Raw genomic sequence first — 13,438 nt, 5'->3', positions numbered from 1 at the left:
GGCAGTCGGCTCGCGAGGAGACTAGGACTAGAAGTACGGTCGCCGGGTTGATATGGTGATGCTGACAGTCAGCTCGCGGGGAGACTAGGACTGGCGTGCGGTCACCGGGTTTCAACGAGGTTGAAGGTTTGCTCCGGGGAGGCTTTGTAATCGCTGGGATTGATTGATTTGAGAGAGGTCCTTCTTTTGTCCTTGAAACCTAGTATTTATAACTAGGGTTTCGACTGCTCCTTGCCATAGAAGGATTATTGATTGAAGTTTCCTATTCAATCTCTGCTACTTGACTCCAATAAGGTTTCGTTTTCCTTATGGATTACGGAATGGGCGAAGCTGTAACCCAAACCCAAGCAGGCTTATTTTTGGGCCACAGGCCGAATGCTAAATCCACCAAAAGATCTTGCCAAAATTACTTTTGGGCTCAAACACAAATCATTATTAAACATTTTTTTCATATTTTTTTTATGCTGTTATATGATAAACAAAGATACCTTACTATTACTAATTCTTCCTCATGTTTGATTTTTCCATCTCTAATGACCAACCATTGTAAAGTCGAAGATGCATGTTTGCACATACATTTTTTCATAACCGCGTATTAATAAACAATTAGAGGGAATAGCTGGAAAGCCTGCAGGCAGCTGATGACATCCAACGAACATATGATTTAAGATTTTTTTTTTTTTTTAAGTATGATTTTAGATCCTTATCAGATCAAAAGATTATCATACCCAATATTAGATGCTCTCAAATATAAGTATAGATATATTTGACCATATAATTATTGATTAATTTGTATTTGGTTCCCAAGGGTCTTCTCTGTAAAGTCCATAGCCAAGAGTACATCATGGTGCATTTAGAATCAGAGATCAGACGTGTTCATATATTAAATAACTGAGGATTCTCCTCGTGATAGAAACTGGAGCTTATTTAATTCAACTCATTACAAGTTAGGAATTTAAATTAATATACATTTAATTCTTTTTTTGTTCTTCTCTGCTATATATTGATAATTATCAATTAGAAAGGGAATGGGAAAAAAAAAATACAGCATCTTGTTGCTGTGTCATAGAAGTGGAGACATCTTATGCAGGTCGAGACCGATATCCATTCCGTTATAAGCAATAGGAGCATACATCCACATGTCATCGGAGCTCAAAAGCTGCATATATGCACGAATCCAAAATCAGTAACTATTGAAGCAAGAAAACAAGTTTAGATTTATTAAAAAAAAATTGTTGCACTAAGTCTCACCTTGATCTGGAGCTGTAAAAACTTGACATAATGGACTGCCTCTTCCAGCATTGTGCTGATGTCAACCTTTGTTCCATTAGGGACAAGATTCTGCAAGACTCTCAATCGCTCGTTGATTCTCTCCCTTCGTTTCTGCAAGATTCGAATCGAAACAAGATTTGTGAGAAACTTTACGTATACACGTGTTTTTGTTTTTGCAAGATTTGAGATGAAATGTGTAATAACGTACCCTAGCATAGAGACTCTGGGGATCAGTAGCAGACCCTCTATTGGCTCTTGTCTTGCCATTCAAGTTAAGGGCTGATGATGATTTGGGGTCTGAAATTTCTCCTGCCCCATTGGTTTCTTGAGAAGCATTGTCATCCTCAGAGCTGTTATAAGAGCTAGAGCTCTGTCTGTCCACTCCTGTGTTACTCTCGTCTTCATCTTTCACCTTCAGATCTGAGTTAGCCTTTTGGCCCTTCTTTGACCTCGCATTGCTCTTCTTAGTTTTCTGTAGCAATAATTGAGAAAGTTGACAATTAGAACCACAGCTTCATAAACAGAACCAATATATATAAGTCATTGATTATAAAAACTTCGAATGATCAATGCTTACATCTTTCGACAAACGGGGTTTCTTCTTTGGATTACTCTCAGATGCATCTTTAGTGTTGGATTTCTCTGCCGCCGCATCATGCATCCTCTTGAGTTGCAGTTCCTTTGGTGGTTGACTGTCATCTGAAAAGCCCATTCTGCCACTGCCGGAATATTCAGTGTTACAGACAGCTCCTTCCATCCCAATGTCACTAAATGAGGGGATGAATGACCCAAAATTGCTCTCAGTATTACCAGTCATAGAAACATCAACGGATGTAGAGATGTCATTACTCATTGGGGTATGGCAAGAGTTACCACCAAAGTAGTAATTCTCCGGGTTCAGAATGGCAGTAAAAATGCCACTGCTAGCACTATAACCAGAATTATTTTCTTGAGGAAGATAGTGCATATTAGAGCTGAGAGAGTCTAAAGAATGAAAGAAGCTCTGATTGAACCTGTTCAATCCCATTTCATCACCAGCTTCAGGATTGGGGAAAAGGGTGGTTGGGGTTTCAAAATTGAATCCCTCATTGTGTTGGAAAGGAAATGAACCTTCCTGACCAAGAAAATGCGGTGTGAAATCTAGCTCTTGATCTTCGTTAGAGAACAATCTGCTGAAGCACTCCCATTGATCTCCCTCAGCAAAAACACCAAGAGACTCCATTAATATGTATGAGTGTGTATGTGTATAGTGCTATAAGCCTATGGGTGTGAGAAGCTCGATTAATTGCACTGAGGACAAGCAAAGGACTGGACACATATATATACCCAATTAGCACCCCAGAAGCCCTACACAGGAATGTTAGCAAGTGATTGACTTCATTTCTTAATTCCCTAAAGCCCTAATCATTGATGATGGGGGAAGGTCCTCATTCTCTGCAACTGATTTCAGGAGTCCACTGTGGGGCCCTCATACCTTGCAAGTCACAACTCAGAGATGGGTCCCATTTGGCCCAGTTCATGCAATGATAGTATTAAAATAAGCAGAAACCTTCAATGAGATTAAAACACCTAAGACCAGTTGAAGCTCCCATAATTATGAGGGAAAACTGGAAAAGGGTCTAAACCAAATGATTGAAGGTCAGTTAACCGTGATTAGCGTTAATCTTTAAAATGTGATAATGTTGTTAATAACAAAGGCTAGCTGATTGGTCAGGAACAAAGGCTAGCTGATTAAGACGGATGGACTTCGAGTACACAGCATGCGCAAAGATGAAGATTAAAACACTGGCATTGTGTTGGAACTGTGAGAACGTGGATGGTCTAATTGAATAAATTAAAGGCTGAGGAATTGTTTTGGAATAAAGAAAATGATGGGAGAGGTCGGCAACATCGTGGGGCTGAGTCTGACATTTGTTTAAGCTCCGACAAGGTAACCGCAAAACTCGTTCTTGGTCTTCTTCCTCAAGACCTTAACCTAACAATTGTTTCGGATCCGAGCTCTGCAACTCAAGAGTATCAACCATTAACAATTATACAATCCGAGAAGGTTAAATATCTTGTAAGTACTGTTTACAACTCATCTATAGTACCATATTCTATGTATTTAAAAAGTCAGTCCTCCCATATAATAGAATTATCATTTGCCCTAGGCCAATGGCGGATCCAGGATTGGAACCTTGGACGGGCTGGATTTCTTAAACAAAAAAAAAAAAAAATTATATATATATATATATATATTATGGAGAATCTCGACAGTGCGAGAGAATTTTATAAATTTAAAAAAAATGTACATCTAGTCAGGGGGGGACGTAGTGAGCCTTACCCCTCAAATGCATATCTATACAAAAATAAAAAACAAAATCAACAACAAAATAAACGTGCAATGCAATACAAGAACCTAAACTAACTAAATCTAACTGTACGAGTTCCACAAGCTTCAAACTCTTTGATCACCGATTCATTGTCAATAGATTCAGCATATTCCTTCTCAATGTGAAGGACCATACAATCACCAAGAAACTCATCCTCCATCTTGTTTCTAAGTTTATTCTTAATGATGTTCATAGCTGAAAATGCCCTTTCAGTGGTCGCCGTAGAAACAGGAATAGTCAAAACTAGACAAATCAATCTATAAAGCATAGGGAAAAATTATGACTTCCTTGTTTGAACCAACATTCTGCACAAATCAGAAATGGATTCCAAATTCTGGAACTTTGGATCACTACGCATATCCTTCTCATAATATGCACACTCTAATTCTAGAGCAAACATTTCACTATCAACAAAATCTTCAGGATAATACTTCTTTGCAAGATTGCATGCACCTTCAGTTTTAAAATTACTGAAGTTATCACGAGGATCCAAGGTTGAACTAAGTATAAGAAGTTCAGATGTTTGGTCTAAGAATCTTCTATTCAACTCACTCAACTGAAAATCAACTAAAGCATTGAAGACATCTATATGGTAATGATGCTCAACTGTAATGAAATCTCTTTGTTGGCAACGACGATCTGTACCATCCTTATAACGAGCATTCATATCATGCATATCAATATCATGTTTTTCACAAAAAGTTTCAACATTTCTTACCAAGTCATCCCAGCCTTCTTCTCTCATCTCTTGAAGAAATGATTTTGTACGTCCAACAAACTTCATAACATGTACGAAGTCAAGAGATTTTCGTTGCAATGTCTGACAAAGAACTTCAGTAATTTTCATCAATTTGTGCATTAGAAGCAAGCAGAACACAAAATCAAAAGACCTCATAGCTTTAAGAACAGCCACAGCTTCTCCTTGCAATTCCAAGGGTCCTTGATCAATCATATAATTAAGACTTTTTTTTGGTTGAACTAAACAATTCAATCAAACTCTTAATTGAACGAAAATGTGAGCTCCAACGTGTAGCAGCAGCTCGTTGCAAAGTACAAACTTGATTAGCACCAGTACCTGTTTGAAGTTGGCCACAAGCTACCAAATCTGCAATTTCTTCCTCTCTCACAGCTTTTAATGCAGAATGACGCTTAGCAGAAGAATCAACAAAATTCACAATTAAACTTAAAGTTGAAAAAAATTGCCAAATCTCCGGCACCCTTTTAGCTGTAGCATTCAATGACAATTGCAAGCGGTGAGCAAAACAATGCACATAATAAGCATAAGGACACTCTTCAAGAAACAATGCTTGTAACCCATTATAAATACCTCTCATATTGCTAGCACCATCATATCCTTGACCACGCATATTTCTCACTTGAAGATTGTACATAGTAAGTACTTTAGAAATCTCATCTTTAAGAGTTTGTGAGGTAGTGTTAGGAACACTCACAATCTTAAAAAATCATTCTCGAATAATACCTTGACAATCAACAAACCTCAAAATAATGGCCATTTGTTCCTTACTAGATATATCTACTGCTTCATCAACAAGAATACAATATTTGGAATCTCCAACTTCTTCACGTATCTTGTTCCTCACTTTATTACCAAGAATATTTAGAAGTTGCTTTTGAATTGATGGACTAATGTACTTGGCATTTCCGGGAGCATTTCCCAAAACAACTCTCTCAACCTCAATACTCATTCTTGAAAAAGACACTACTAGAATAATGCTAATAGACATCATGTCTTTAAAATCAGTTAGGATTTCAACTGATGTAAATTGTGTTTATAACATCGGTTCTAAAAAATCTGATTTCTATAAAATAATTAACATCGGTTCTTATGCTGAACTGATGTCTATACTTTTCAAACAAAATTTTAAAAAAACGCGGAAATGTACTAAGTCAAAAATTAAGGAAGCGGGAGCAAAATTTTAACTCCCTCCCAACACTTAGTCTTTCCACGACTGATTGACTAGCTAGGTTTTCCTCTATTTTTCCCCACACCGGCGGCGATACAGAAACACCGCGACCGATCGTCCTCTTTCACCCACACCACGACCGATCGTCCTCTTTCCCTACACCGCACCGATCGTCCTCTTTCCCTACACCGCGATCGTCCTCTTTCCCCAGTCCAGTAACCGACGACCTCTTTCGCCTTCTCTGGCTCCGATGGCTTGATTTCCTCCTCCTTGGCCGCCTCCTTCTCTCTCATCTCTCGTCTGAAATCCAGCGAATCTCCCAATTGCTGAGATCGAGAAGCCGAAGCCGGAGCTGCAGTGGCCGTCTGTCCTTTCTCTTTCCACGGGCCTCCCCTTCTCAGCCCCTCTCTTCGACCGTCGAGGCAGCGACGGCCATCGCTCTCATCGACGGTAATTTGCTTGAATCTATAGTTTTCTGGGTTTGTGATTTCATAAATTTGATTCATGCTTGTGCTCTCTTTAATTCTGATTCAATTTTCGTTACCCATATAACGGTTGGAAATAAGATTAGACTTTTGTATTTTTCTGAATGTGATTTTAGGCACTTCTGAGGCAATCACGGCTATTAAGGAGCAAGAGAAGCAAATTAACGATTTTAGACAACATTGGTGGGATTATAAGACCTTCAAGGTACTTATCTAAGCTTCGACTAGTACTGAGTTGCTGGATTTTCAGTCCAGTGAACTTTAATAAGATATTTGGTGCTGTGTTTCAGATTGACGTTGTTATTGGGTCCACCGAGCTCCGGCAAGACGACGCTACTATTGGGAGTATTGGCTCTCGCCGGACGCCTTGGAACTGGTCTTCAGGTAGTGGTTTATCTTGCATACTCATGACCAAGGGATCTTACTGGTTGGCCCTTCCGTTTTTAATTCATTGTATGAAAAAGTTTATGGGGAAGCTTGAATATGAAAGCTCCATCTTACTCAATCAAAGTTTAGTTTCTCTGCAAATGTACGGGGCAGGATCTTACTGATCTTTGTACCACTTTCTTTTCCTTCTATTGTTGTTTTGGTTGCCGAAAATGTTGAAATCAGATATTATGTCGAAAGAAAATTTATCAATTTTCAAGAAACTACTAATATCCTAACTTGGTTCTTTGGACAGCTCTGAGAGGATTGGATCTGTGGACTGGCTTTTTTCACCTTGAGGCAAATTAAAGCTCCCACTAATAACTTTGATCCTGTAAACAACATTGGGGAAGGCAGTTTTGGTTGTGTCGACAAGGTACTGTAGTTTTCATTTACCATCTCTGATTATAGGCCTTGATTTCATAATGATTGAAAATTGAATAACCTGTTTAATGCAGGGCATCTTATTGGATGGCATTACAATTGCAGTTATAAAGAGAAAATCATTTAATTAAACAGTAATTTTCGTTCTTTACTCAGAAATCAAGCAAATTAGAGAAAATGAGAAAGAGAGTGGTTTTGGTTTTTGATTGATTAGTCAAACACAAGCTTGGCACTCGGCCTTTGAAAACATAAATTTTGATATTGTCAGCTTTGTTGTTTCTAATTCAGCTAAGCAACTAGAAATGATTTGAATTAAGGTGTTTATATATGTATGGGGGATTTTGTGTTTGAGAATCCAGAGGATACTTTGCAGTCATGGCACATTGATGGTTATAGTTTTAAATGTTCATGGGTGAATCAACTTTTCTATTTCAAAAGTTCAGATTAACTATTTTCGCTGTTTGTTAAGTTTCTTAAACAATATGGTTTTGATATGGACTGTATGGATAGTGGAGATTGGATATGAGCAAGCAGATTAAGATACAATTTGCAGGACACTATTTCACATTGCATTGTTTAAATAAACTCAACTATTCTTAACATGACAAAAAATTTTTGGCAAACTTCAGTAGTAGTTGTCTTAATAACCATGTGTTTATGGTTCATTTTACTGTGACTTTTCTAACCTCAATTTGACATTTCACAGGTCTATCCAAATTCATGGACTGCAATTTACGTACCTTTGGACAATGTGGGAACGTGGAATGTGAGATATGCGAATTGAGCCCGACAGTACTTAGGCAGTCCTGCAAATTTAACTTTTCTCAATCATTTACTTTTAATATTTCTGTTTAGGATGATCTTAGCATATCATGAAGACCAATGCTGTGATAAGGGTTCTCTCATGCAATGTAATTTGGAATCAAGGTAGTTACATCTGTCTCTTACATATATTTATAAATTGTTTGTTACTTAACTCTAGTGTTTTTTATAAGCTCAGTGCAACTTCATTCTATTTTTATTCTTATTTTTTTAAGCGTGTTATTGGGGCTGTACTGTAAGTCATGAGCTTATCTGAGTACTTTACTGGTTAGTGCTGCTTCTCAAATCTCAACTATATGTAGGATAGCAGTGCATTTAATTTTAGGAAGTCCCAGCTATGATGCATTAGCCAAACATATTACTTCTATGCACATCAAACATATTTTTTGTGCCTCCTTGATATGTTGATATGTATTACTGTGGATATTTACTGGGGATTTTTGGCAGGAAAATTATTGGCAGGATATTTGTCTACTTATTGGTGTACCATAGAGTCCTATCGATCTCTTTAAGGGTTTGCATGTGTTTACTTACACATGTTATTGATCTGACTATTGTGTACTGGCCGGCTGCAGGGTTGGAGAGGTGTGGAAAGAGTTGCAGGTTGAGATGGATAAACTATTTGAGACCAGAACTTAAGAGAGGCTGAAATCTGAGAACCACACACAATGAAAGGAAGACATTGAAGATCAGCAGCTCTCCACTTGTTAATAGTTTCCAAAGTTAGTGATAGGTAAACAATTTTACTAGTTTTTGTTCAAGTGTTTGAGACTGAGAGGAATTTATAGTACTTGCATTGATCTTTTCCCCTTTGACGTATATGTTATAATAATGTTATAACAATTCAGACTTTAAAAATAAAAAACAATTCCATTTAGCTTAGCTTGGATAGTACTGTACCTCATCTCAACGGAATTTATGCTTCTGAAGGATGGTTCATGAGGTTGATGGAGGGAAACAGGCAATTTGTCACAAGAGACCCAGAAAAGGCTCACTTATTTTATCTTCCTTACAGCATGCGCCAATTGGAGTTGAAGCTTTATGTACCTGGTTCACATCAAATTAAACCACTGGCAATATTCCTCAGAGACTATGTGAACATGATTGCTGGGAAGTATCCTTTCTGGAATCGCACACATGGGACAAATCATTTTCTTGTTGCTTGCCATGACTGGGTTGGTAATCTTTGATCCTTGTTATTTCCTTGTTACTGTCCCACGAAGAGTACCAAATTCCTGATGATCTGTTGTACTGTTTTGTATGTCTTTAAATATTATGTGTGGATTGTAGTAATTGATCTAGAAAGTTGAAATACAAAATTAGCATTTTTTTTTCCCATCTTTTATTGCATATGTTCCTTGAAATTCTCACTTTATGGTCTGATTAGAAATGTCTGTTTGTAATTTGAGAATGATTTTAAAATTAAATATCATTCAGCCTATAGCTGTTTCATATGAAGAGCAACATATACAAGTTCATGCAGCTGTTATACAGTTGTTTCATGGTTAGTGTCCCGAGTTCTTTGAACTGAAACATGGATGAATATTTTCTGGGATGACGGGGTTGGATGCCAAACTGAAAATTCTTACTGCAGGTATGCTTTTAATGATAAATTTAAACCCAGTTTGTCTTTCTGCCTAAGTTTATGTAGAGTATGGTTTCCTGTTTCTTTTAAGTTTTGTTTTGGATTCTGATTTTGGGTCTTTTTGATGCAGCAAATCTGATATAATTAAAGAGCATAAAGGTGAGGCTAGGGGCGATTAAGAAGAAGAGGAACGCTGTGCTGAAGTATCTGAAGAATAATGTTGCTGTTCTTCTCAAGCCTTCATATTAATGTATATGGAGGGTTACGTTTCATGGCTCATTAGTTTTAATGTATATGATGTGTCAATTTTATCATTGTTTTGCTTGGCCTTAATAGAAATTAATACATTCCCTAATATTTAAAGTACATTTGAATTTCATGTTATTTGTGGATCAACTTTCTAGTACCAAATACAGCAGGAAAGGGATATGAAAAAAACATCAGTTACTTATGAAGAACTGATGTCAGAAAACACAAATTACATCAGTTTGAAAACAAAAACTGATGTCAGAAAAGAGAAAATACATCAGTTTGGAAACCAAAACCGATGTCAAGAATGAGAAAATACATCAGTTACCAAACAAAAACCGATGTCTAGCATTACTATGAACATCGATATATAAACAAAAATGATGTCTAGTATAAATATAGACATCAACATATAAACAAAAACCGATGTCTAGCATTACTATGGACATCGATATATAAACAAAACCGATGTCTAGATTACTATGGACATCGATATATAAACAAAAACCGATGTCTGGTATAACAATGGACATCGATATATAAACAAAACCGATGTGTAAAATAAGTATGGACATCGATATATAAAGAAAAACCGATGTCTAGAATAACTATGGACATCGATATATAAACAAAACCGATGTCTAGCATAAATATGGACATCAGTTCAAACTATACTATAGAATATAGATTGAATGTCTAGTGAAATATTATGTACCAAACACACGAAAAGCTTATGAACCACAAGAAAAAATTTATGAGAACCGATGTCTAAAATATTATTAGACATCGTTTCTAAATCAGAAACGATGTTAAAATGGATAATTGTATTGTTAGACCTATATTTCATTAAGCATCTAATGCCAAAATATGAAGGTTTGGCAATAGCTAAACACACCAAAATGGTGATCACATTAATGTTTTTACATCGGTTCTGGACCTTAAACCGATGTCTCGTTGTAAAATAGACATCAGTTGTGAACCGATGTCTTAGTTTTGGCGATCTTTAACATCGCCCACTAAGACATCGGATTTTTTTTTTTTTAACATCAGTTGTGAACTGATGTCTATGAACTTTATCCTAGTAGTGAGATTTTATGACTTCTCTAAAATATCCCGCATTCAATGAGTTTTCAGTTTCATCATGGCCTCTAAAAGCAGCTCCTTGATTAGCTAGCAATCTTACACTTTCTATTGAAGCCTTAAGCCTCAATCGATTGTCCTCTATATCCTTACTAGATTTTGATTGAAAAATTGTTTCAATTTGTTTGGTAGGATTTCTTAATAAATCCCATTTTTGCATTGCAGCATGATGGGGAGAATTAAGGCCTCCTACATGCTTCGTCAACACATTATCACCACCACAAACCCTCTTCCAAGCCTTAAACCCATCAACAGTGAATGCTGTATGCTGAGAATCTTCAGTGTCAAATAGAAAACAAGGGAAGCAATACGCCCTATCAAGAGCAATTGAATATTCAAGCCATGGATTGTCCTTGAACCAAGAAAACTGAAATCTACGTTGTTGACTCCCTTGTTCAGTGAATGGAAATTCTAACTCAGGTTGAAATGGACCCAATAAAGCATAGGTTTTTCGAATACTATCACGCTCATTGACTGGATATTTCCATATGGCACAACGTAATACAGGATCACGTTCAAGAGCGTTGATATTATTTTGTGGTTTAGGAATGGAAGGTTGGGTTTCAACATCAATATTTGGAGAGGATATGGAAGGTTCAGAAACCACATTTGAACTTGAAGACTCAACATTTGTTCTTTTAAACCATAAGTCAATGAATTTTGATCGCTTCGCTTTTGGCTCATGATTTGACATTTTACTCTAACACCTATAAATTAAGAAATTAACTTTGAATTAACTACTTTTCATAATAACTAATTTAACAAAAATAAAAAACCACAATATAAATTATATGCACTAATGCACAATGAACTGAAAAGAAAACCCACTGAGGCACTGACCTGTTTGCTGCAGAAACTCAATTGCTGCAGAAACCCACTAATGCCATATTTGCTGCAGAAACTCATATTTGCTGCAGAAACTCAATTGCACAATTTTAAGTAAACCTACTGAGGCACTGACCTGTTTAAGTATTGAAATCAAATAAGCAATTAAACCCACAACAATTGCACATTTGCACAGCAGAAACTCATATTTGCATTTAAACAATTAAACCCAACACATCACATTTAAGTCGAGGGAACTGCAAAAGTGCAGAACCCAGAAATTGCAGAACCCAGAAATTGCATAACCAAGAAGACGGAGAGAAATCAGAGCTGCATACCAGATTTAAGTCGAGTGAACTGCAGAAGTGCAGAACCCCGAAATTGCAGAACCCAGAAATTGCAGACCAAGAAGACGGAGAGAAATCAGAGCTGCATACCAGATTTCCAGACCAAGAGACAACCTTCATTCTTCAATCCATGAAATCATCAATCCAATACAACCTACGAAATTGAATTTCACATCAATCCTTAACCCTAGAAATTGCCCCAAATTGGATTGATTCAATTAAACAAAATCTTACATTCAATTAAACGAAATTGATGTCTTGATCTCTGAGACTTGAAGTGGAGAAGCCGAGCTCTGCTAGAGTTTAGAGGAGGAGGACTGGAGGAGGCGACGAACTGGAGAAGGAATCGAATACGAATTGGAGAGGTCGACTGAACTGGACGACTGGAGTTGGGAGTGGGTTTAGGACGGGACGGGCTTGAGCTGGACCATACCTAATAAAAAAATAATAAAAAGTATATATCTAATTTTTTTTTTAGGCCCAAAATTTTCGGACGGGCTGGAGCCCGCCCAAGTCAGTATGTAGATCCGCCAGTGCCCTAGGCAGTACAATCACAAAGGAAGGCAATAACACGCCCTCAATACACCAGTCTTAGCTTGCCAAGTTATTTATTTCTCTGTTTCTTTAAGGCATATCATCAAGCATCACTCGCCCTTACAGTCTCTATTCATTTTCGGGTTTCATTTTCTTGGAGTATTTGTTGGGTATATATTGTTTCTCCTTGAACATATTAAGTATCACGCCTCTACATTCTAAAACCATAATACTAAACAAGATTTCACCCGATAATGGTACAATTAACGGCTAGGTTGTCAGGATTGTCAAATAAGAAAACATTTTTCTCCCGAGTAATGCTAAAGGGACCACATGCAAATCATAATTTGTAATAACCAATGCATCCCACAACTCTTCAAGTATACATCATTTAATCAGCTAGCATAATCCAAATAATTAACTATGATCGATCCTATAGCATTATTATTAGCATCATATCCTTGATCCAAGAGCTTAAATTAACATGTGCTCTGTTCACGTAGTAGATCGAACAGAGTAATCAATAAACAGCAACCCAAAATGGATTCTGCAATTTACACACAACGATATGTTGGGATTCGACTAGTTGTATAGGCTTTACTGCTATAACATTAATTTGCTTGCATGTGTGTCGTTCGATGCAATCCCTCTAGCCTAATATAGAGCCATAATAAACACGTACGTACCCAACTGTCGTTTCTGTATTCTGCCGAGTCTTGCGGTTTCAGTCTATATTAGTTCCCACGCGTCAGAAAGAGATTATTTTTGCAAGTTTTCTAATCATATTATGTACTCCATCTGTTCCACGAAAGTTCGATAAGGTCTTCGTTGTTATTCATTGTTTGCAAAATTTGGCACCGGCCATTGCACGACCTTTGGAAGAACAAAAGAAAACCATAAAAACACAGCAAAGGAATAAAATCTATACGAGGCATATTTCGAGCTCCCTTAAAATCTGATTTTATTCCTTAACTGAAGAAATGAAACTCTGGCTAATACATTCATCGCCTCTTCGCACGATTTTAGGGTTAGTTTAGGGTTTGGGGCTCTGCGATTTCTGCATTGTAATAGG

At 37.1% G+C, this 13,438-nt stretch overlaps 3 protein-coding genes and 1 long non-coding RNA gene across 7 annotated transcripts; 1 reads left to right on the top strand and 3 right to left on the bottom strand.

The window, feature by feature from the left end:
- Positions 1-870: 870 nt before the first annotated feature.
- LOC112169027 (transcription factor RSL2) lies at positions 871-12,280 on the bottom strand. 3 transcript variants are annotated; one of them, XM_040507636.1, is made up of 7 exons: positions 12,067-12,280; positions 11,824-11,986; positions 11,501-11,621; positions 1,850-1,991; positions 1,481-1,744; positions 1,252-1,383; positions 871-1,159 (listed from the first exon to the last, which is right to left on the bottom strand). In XM_040507636.1, exons 4-7 carry the CDS (start codon positions 1,982-1,984, stop codon positions 1,064-1,066), a joined length of 627 nt encoding a protein of 208 aa, XP_040363570.1. In that variant the 5' UTR covers positions 1,985-1,991; positions 11,501-11,621; positions 11,824-11,986; positions 12,067-12,280; the 3' UTR covers positions 871-1,063. The 3 variants fall into 3 exon arrangements, with proteins under 3 accessions (XP_040363570.1, XP_040363571.1, XP_024161731.1); XM_040507637.1 differs by having other exon boundaries at positions 11,501-11,571; XM_024305963.2 differs by lacking the exons at positions 11,501-11,621; positions 11,824-11,986; positions 12,067-12,280 and having other exon boundaries at positions 1,850-2,749.
- Positions 3,676-5,350, bottom strand: LOC112171814. Its single transcript, XM_024308934.1, has 5 exons — positions 5,125-5,350; positions 4,972-5,058; positions 4,720-4,869; positions 3,947-4,565; positions 3,676-3,901 (listed from the first exon to the last, which is right to left on the bottom strand). Exons 1-5 carry the CDS (start codon positions 5,348-5,350, stop codon positions 3,676-3,678), a joined length of 1,308 nt encoding a protein of 435 aa, XP_024164702.1.
- On the top strand, positions 7,758-9,796 carry LOC112169540. 2 transcript variants are annotated; one of them, XR_005801079.1, is made up of 3 exons: positions 7,758-8,419; positions 8,702-9,280; positions 9,402-9,796. It is a non-coding gene; the product is annotated as an uncharacterized LOC112169540 (long non-coding RNA). The 2 variants fall into 2 exon arrangements; XR_005801078.1 differs by having other exon boundaries at positions 7,770-8,419; positions 8,617-9,280; positions 9,402-9,765.
- LOC112171813 lies at positions 10,599-11,354 on the bottom strand. Its single transcript, XM_024308933.1, has one exon. The coding sequence runs from the start codon at positions 11,352-11,354 to the stop codon at positions 10,599-10,601; it is 756 nt and encodes a 251-aa protein (XP_024164701.1).
- Positions 12,281-13,438: the final 1,158 nt, after the last annotated feature.

Source organism: Rosa chinensis, chromosome 6 (assembly GCF_002994745.2).
Source record: "Rosa chinensis cultivar Old Blush chromosome 6, RchiOBHm-V2, whole genome shotgun sequence".
NCBI classification, from domain to species: domain Eukaryota; kingdom Viridiplantae; phylum Streptophyta; class Magnoliopsida; order Rosales; family Rosaceae; genus Rosa; species Rosa chinensis.
The sequence above is the reverse complement of the archived record's forward strand: the minus strand, read 5'-3'. Positions and strand labels throughout refer to the sequence as shown.

Bases quoted from the DNA above. Each gene is read 5' to 3' on its own strand.
- LOC112169027 (XM_024305963.2), bottom strand. From the start codon at position 2,494: ATGGAGTCTCTTGGTGTTTTTGCTGAGGGAGATCAATGGGAGTGCTTC. The intron at 1,745-1,849 runs GTAAGCATTGAT...TTATTGCTACAG, and splicing joins AACCCCGTTTGTCGAAAGAT to AAAACTAAGAAGAGCAATGC. The intron at 1,160-1,251 runs GTGAGACTTAGT...GCATATATGCAG, and splicing joins TTTTACAGCTCCAGATCAAG to CTTTTGAGCTCCGATGACAT.
- LOC112171814 (XM_024308934.1), bottom strand. From the start codon at position 5,350: ATGAGTATTGAGGTTGAGAGAGTTGTTTTGGGAAATGCTCCCGGAAAT. The intron at 4,870-4,971 runs GTATTTATAATG...TGAATGCTACAG, and splicing joins TGGTGCTAGCAATATGAGAG to CTAAAAGGGTGCCGGAGATT. The intron at 4,566-4,719 runs GTACTGGTGCTA...TGGAATTGCAAG, and splicing joins TTGTGGCCAACTTCAAACAG to GAGAAGCTGTGGCTGTTCTT.
- LOC112171813 (XM_024308933.1), bottom strand. From the start codon at position 11,354: ATGTCAAATCATGAGCCAAAAGCGAAGCGATCAAAATTCATTGACTTA.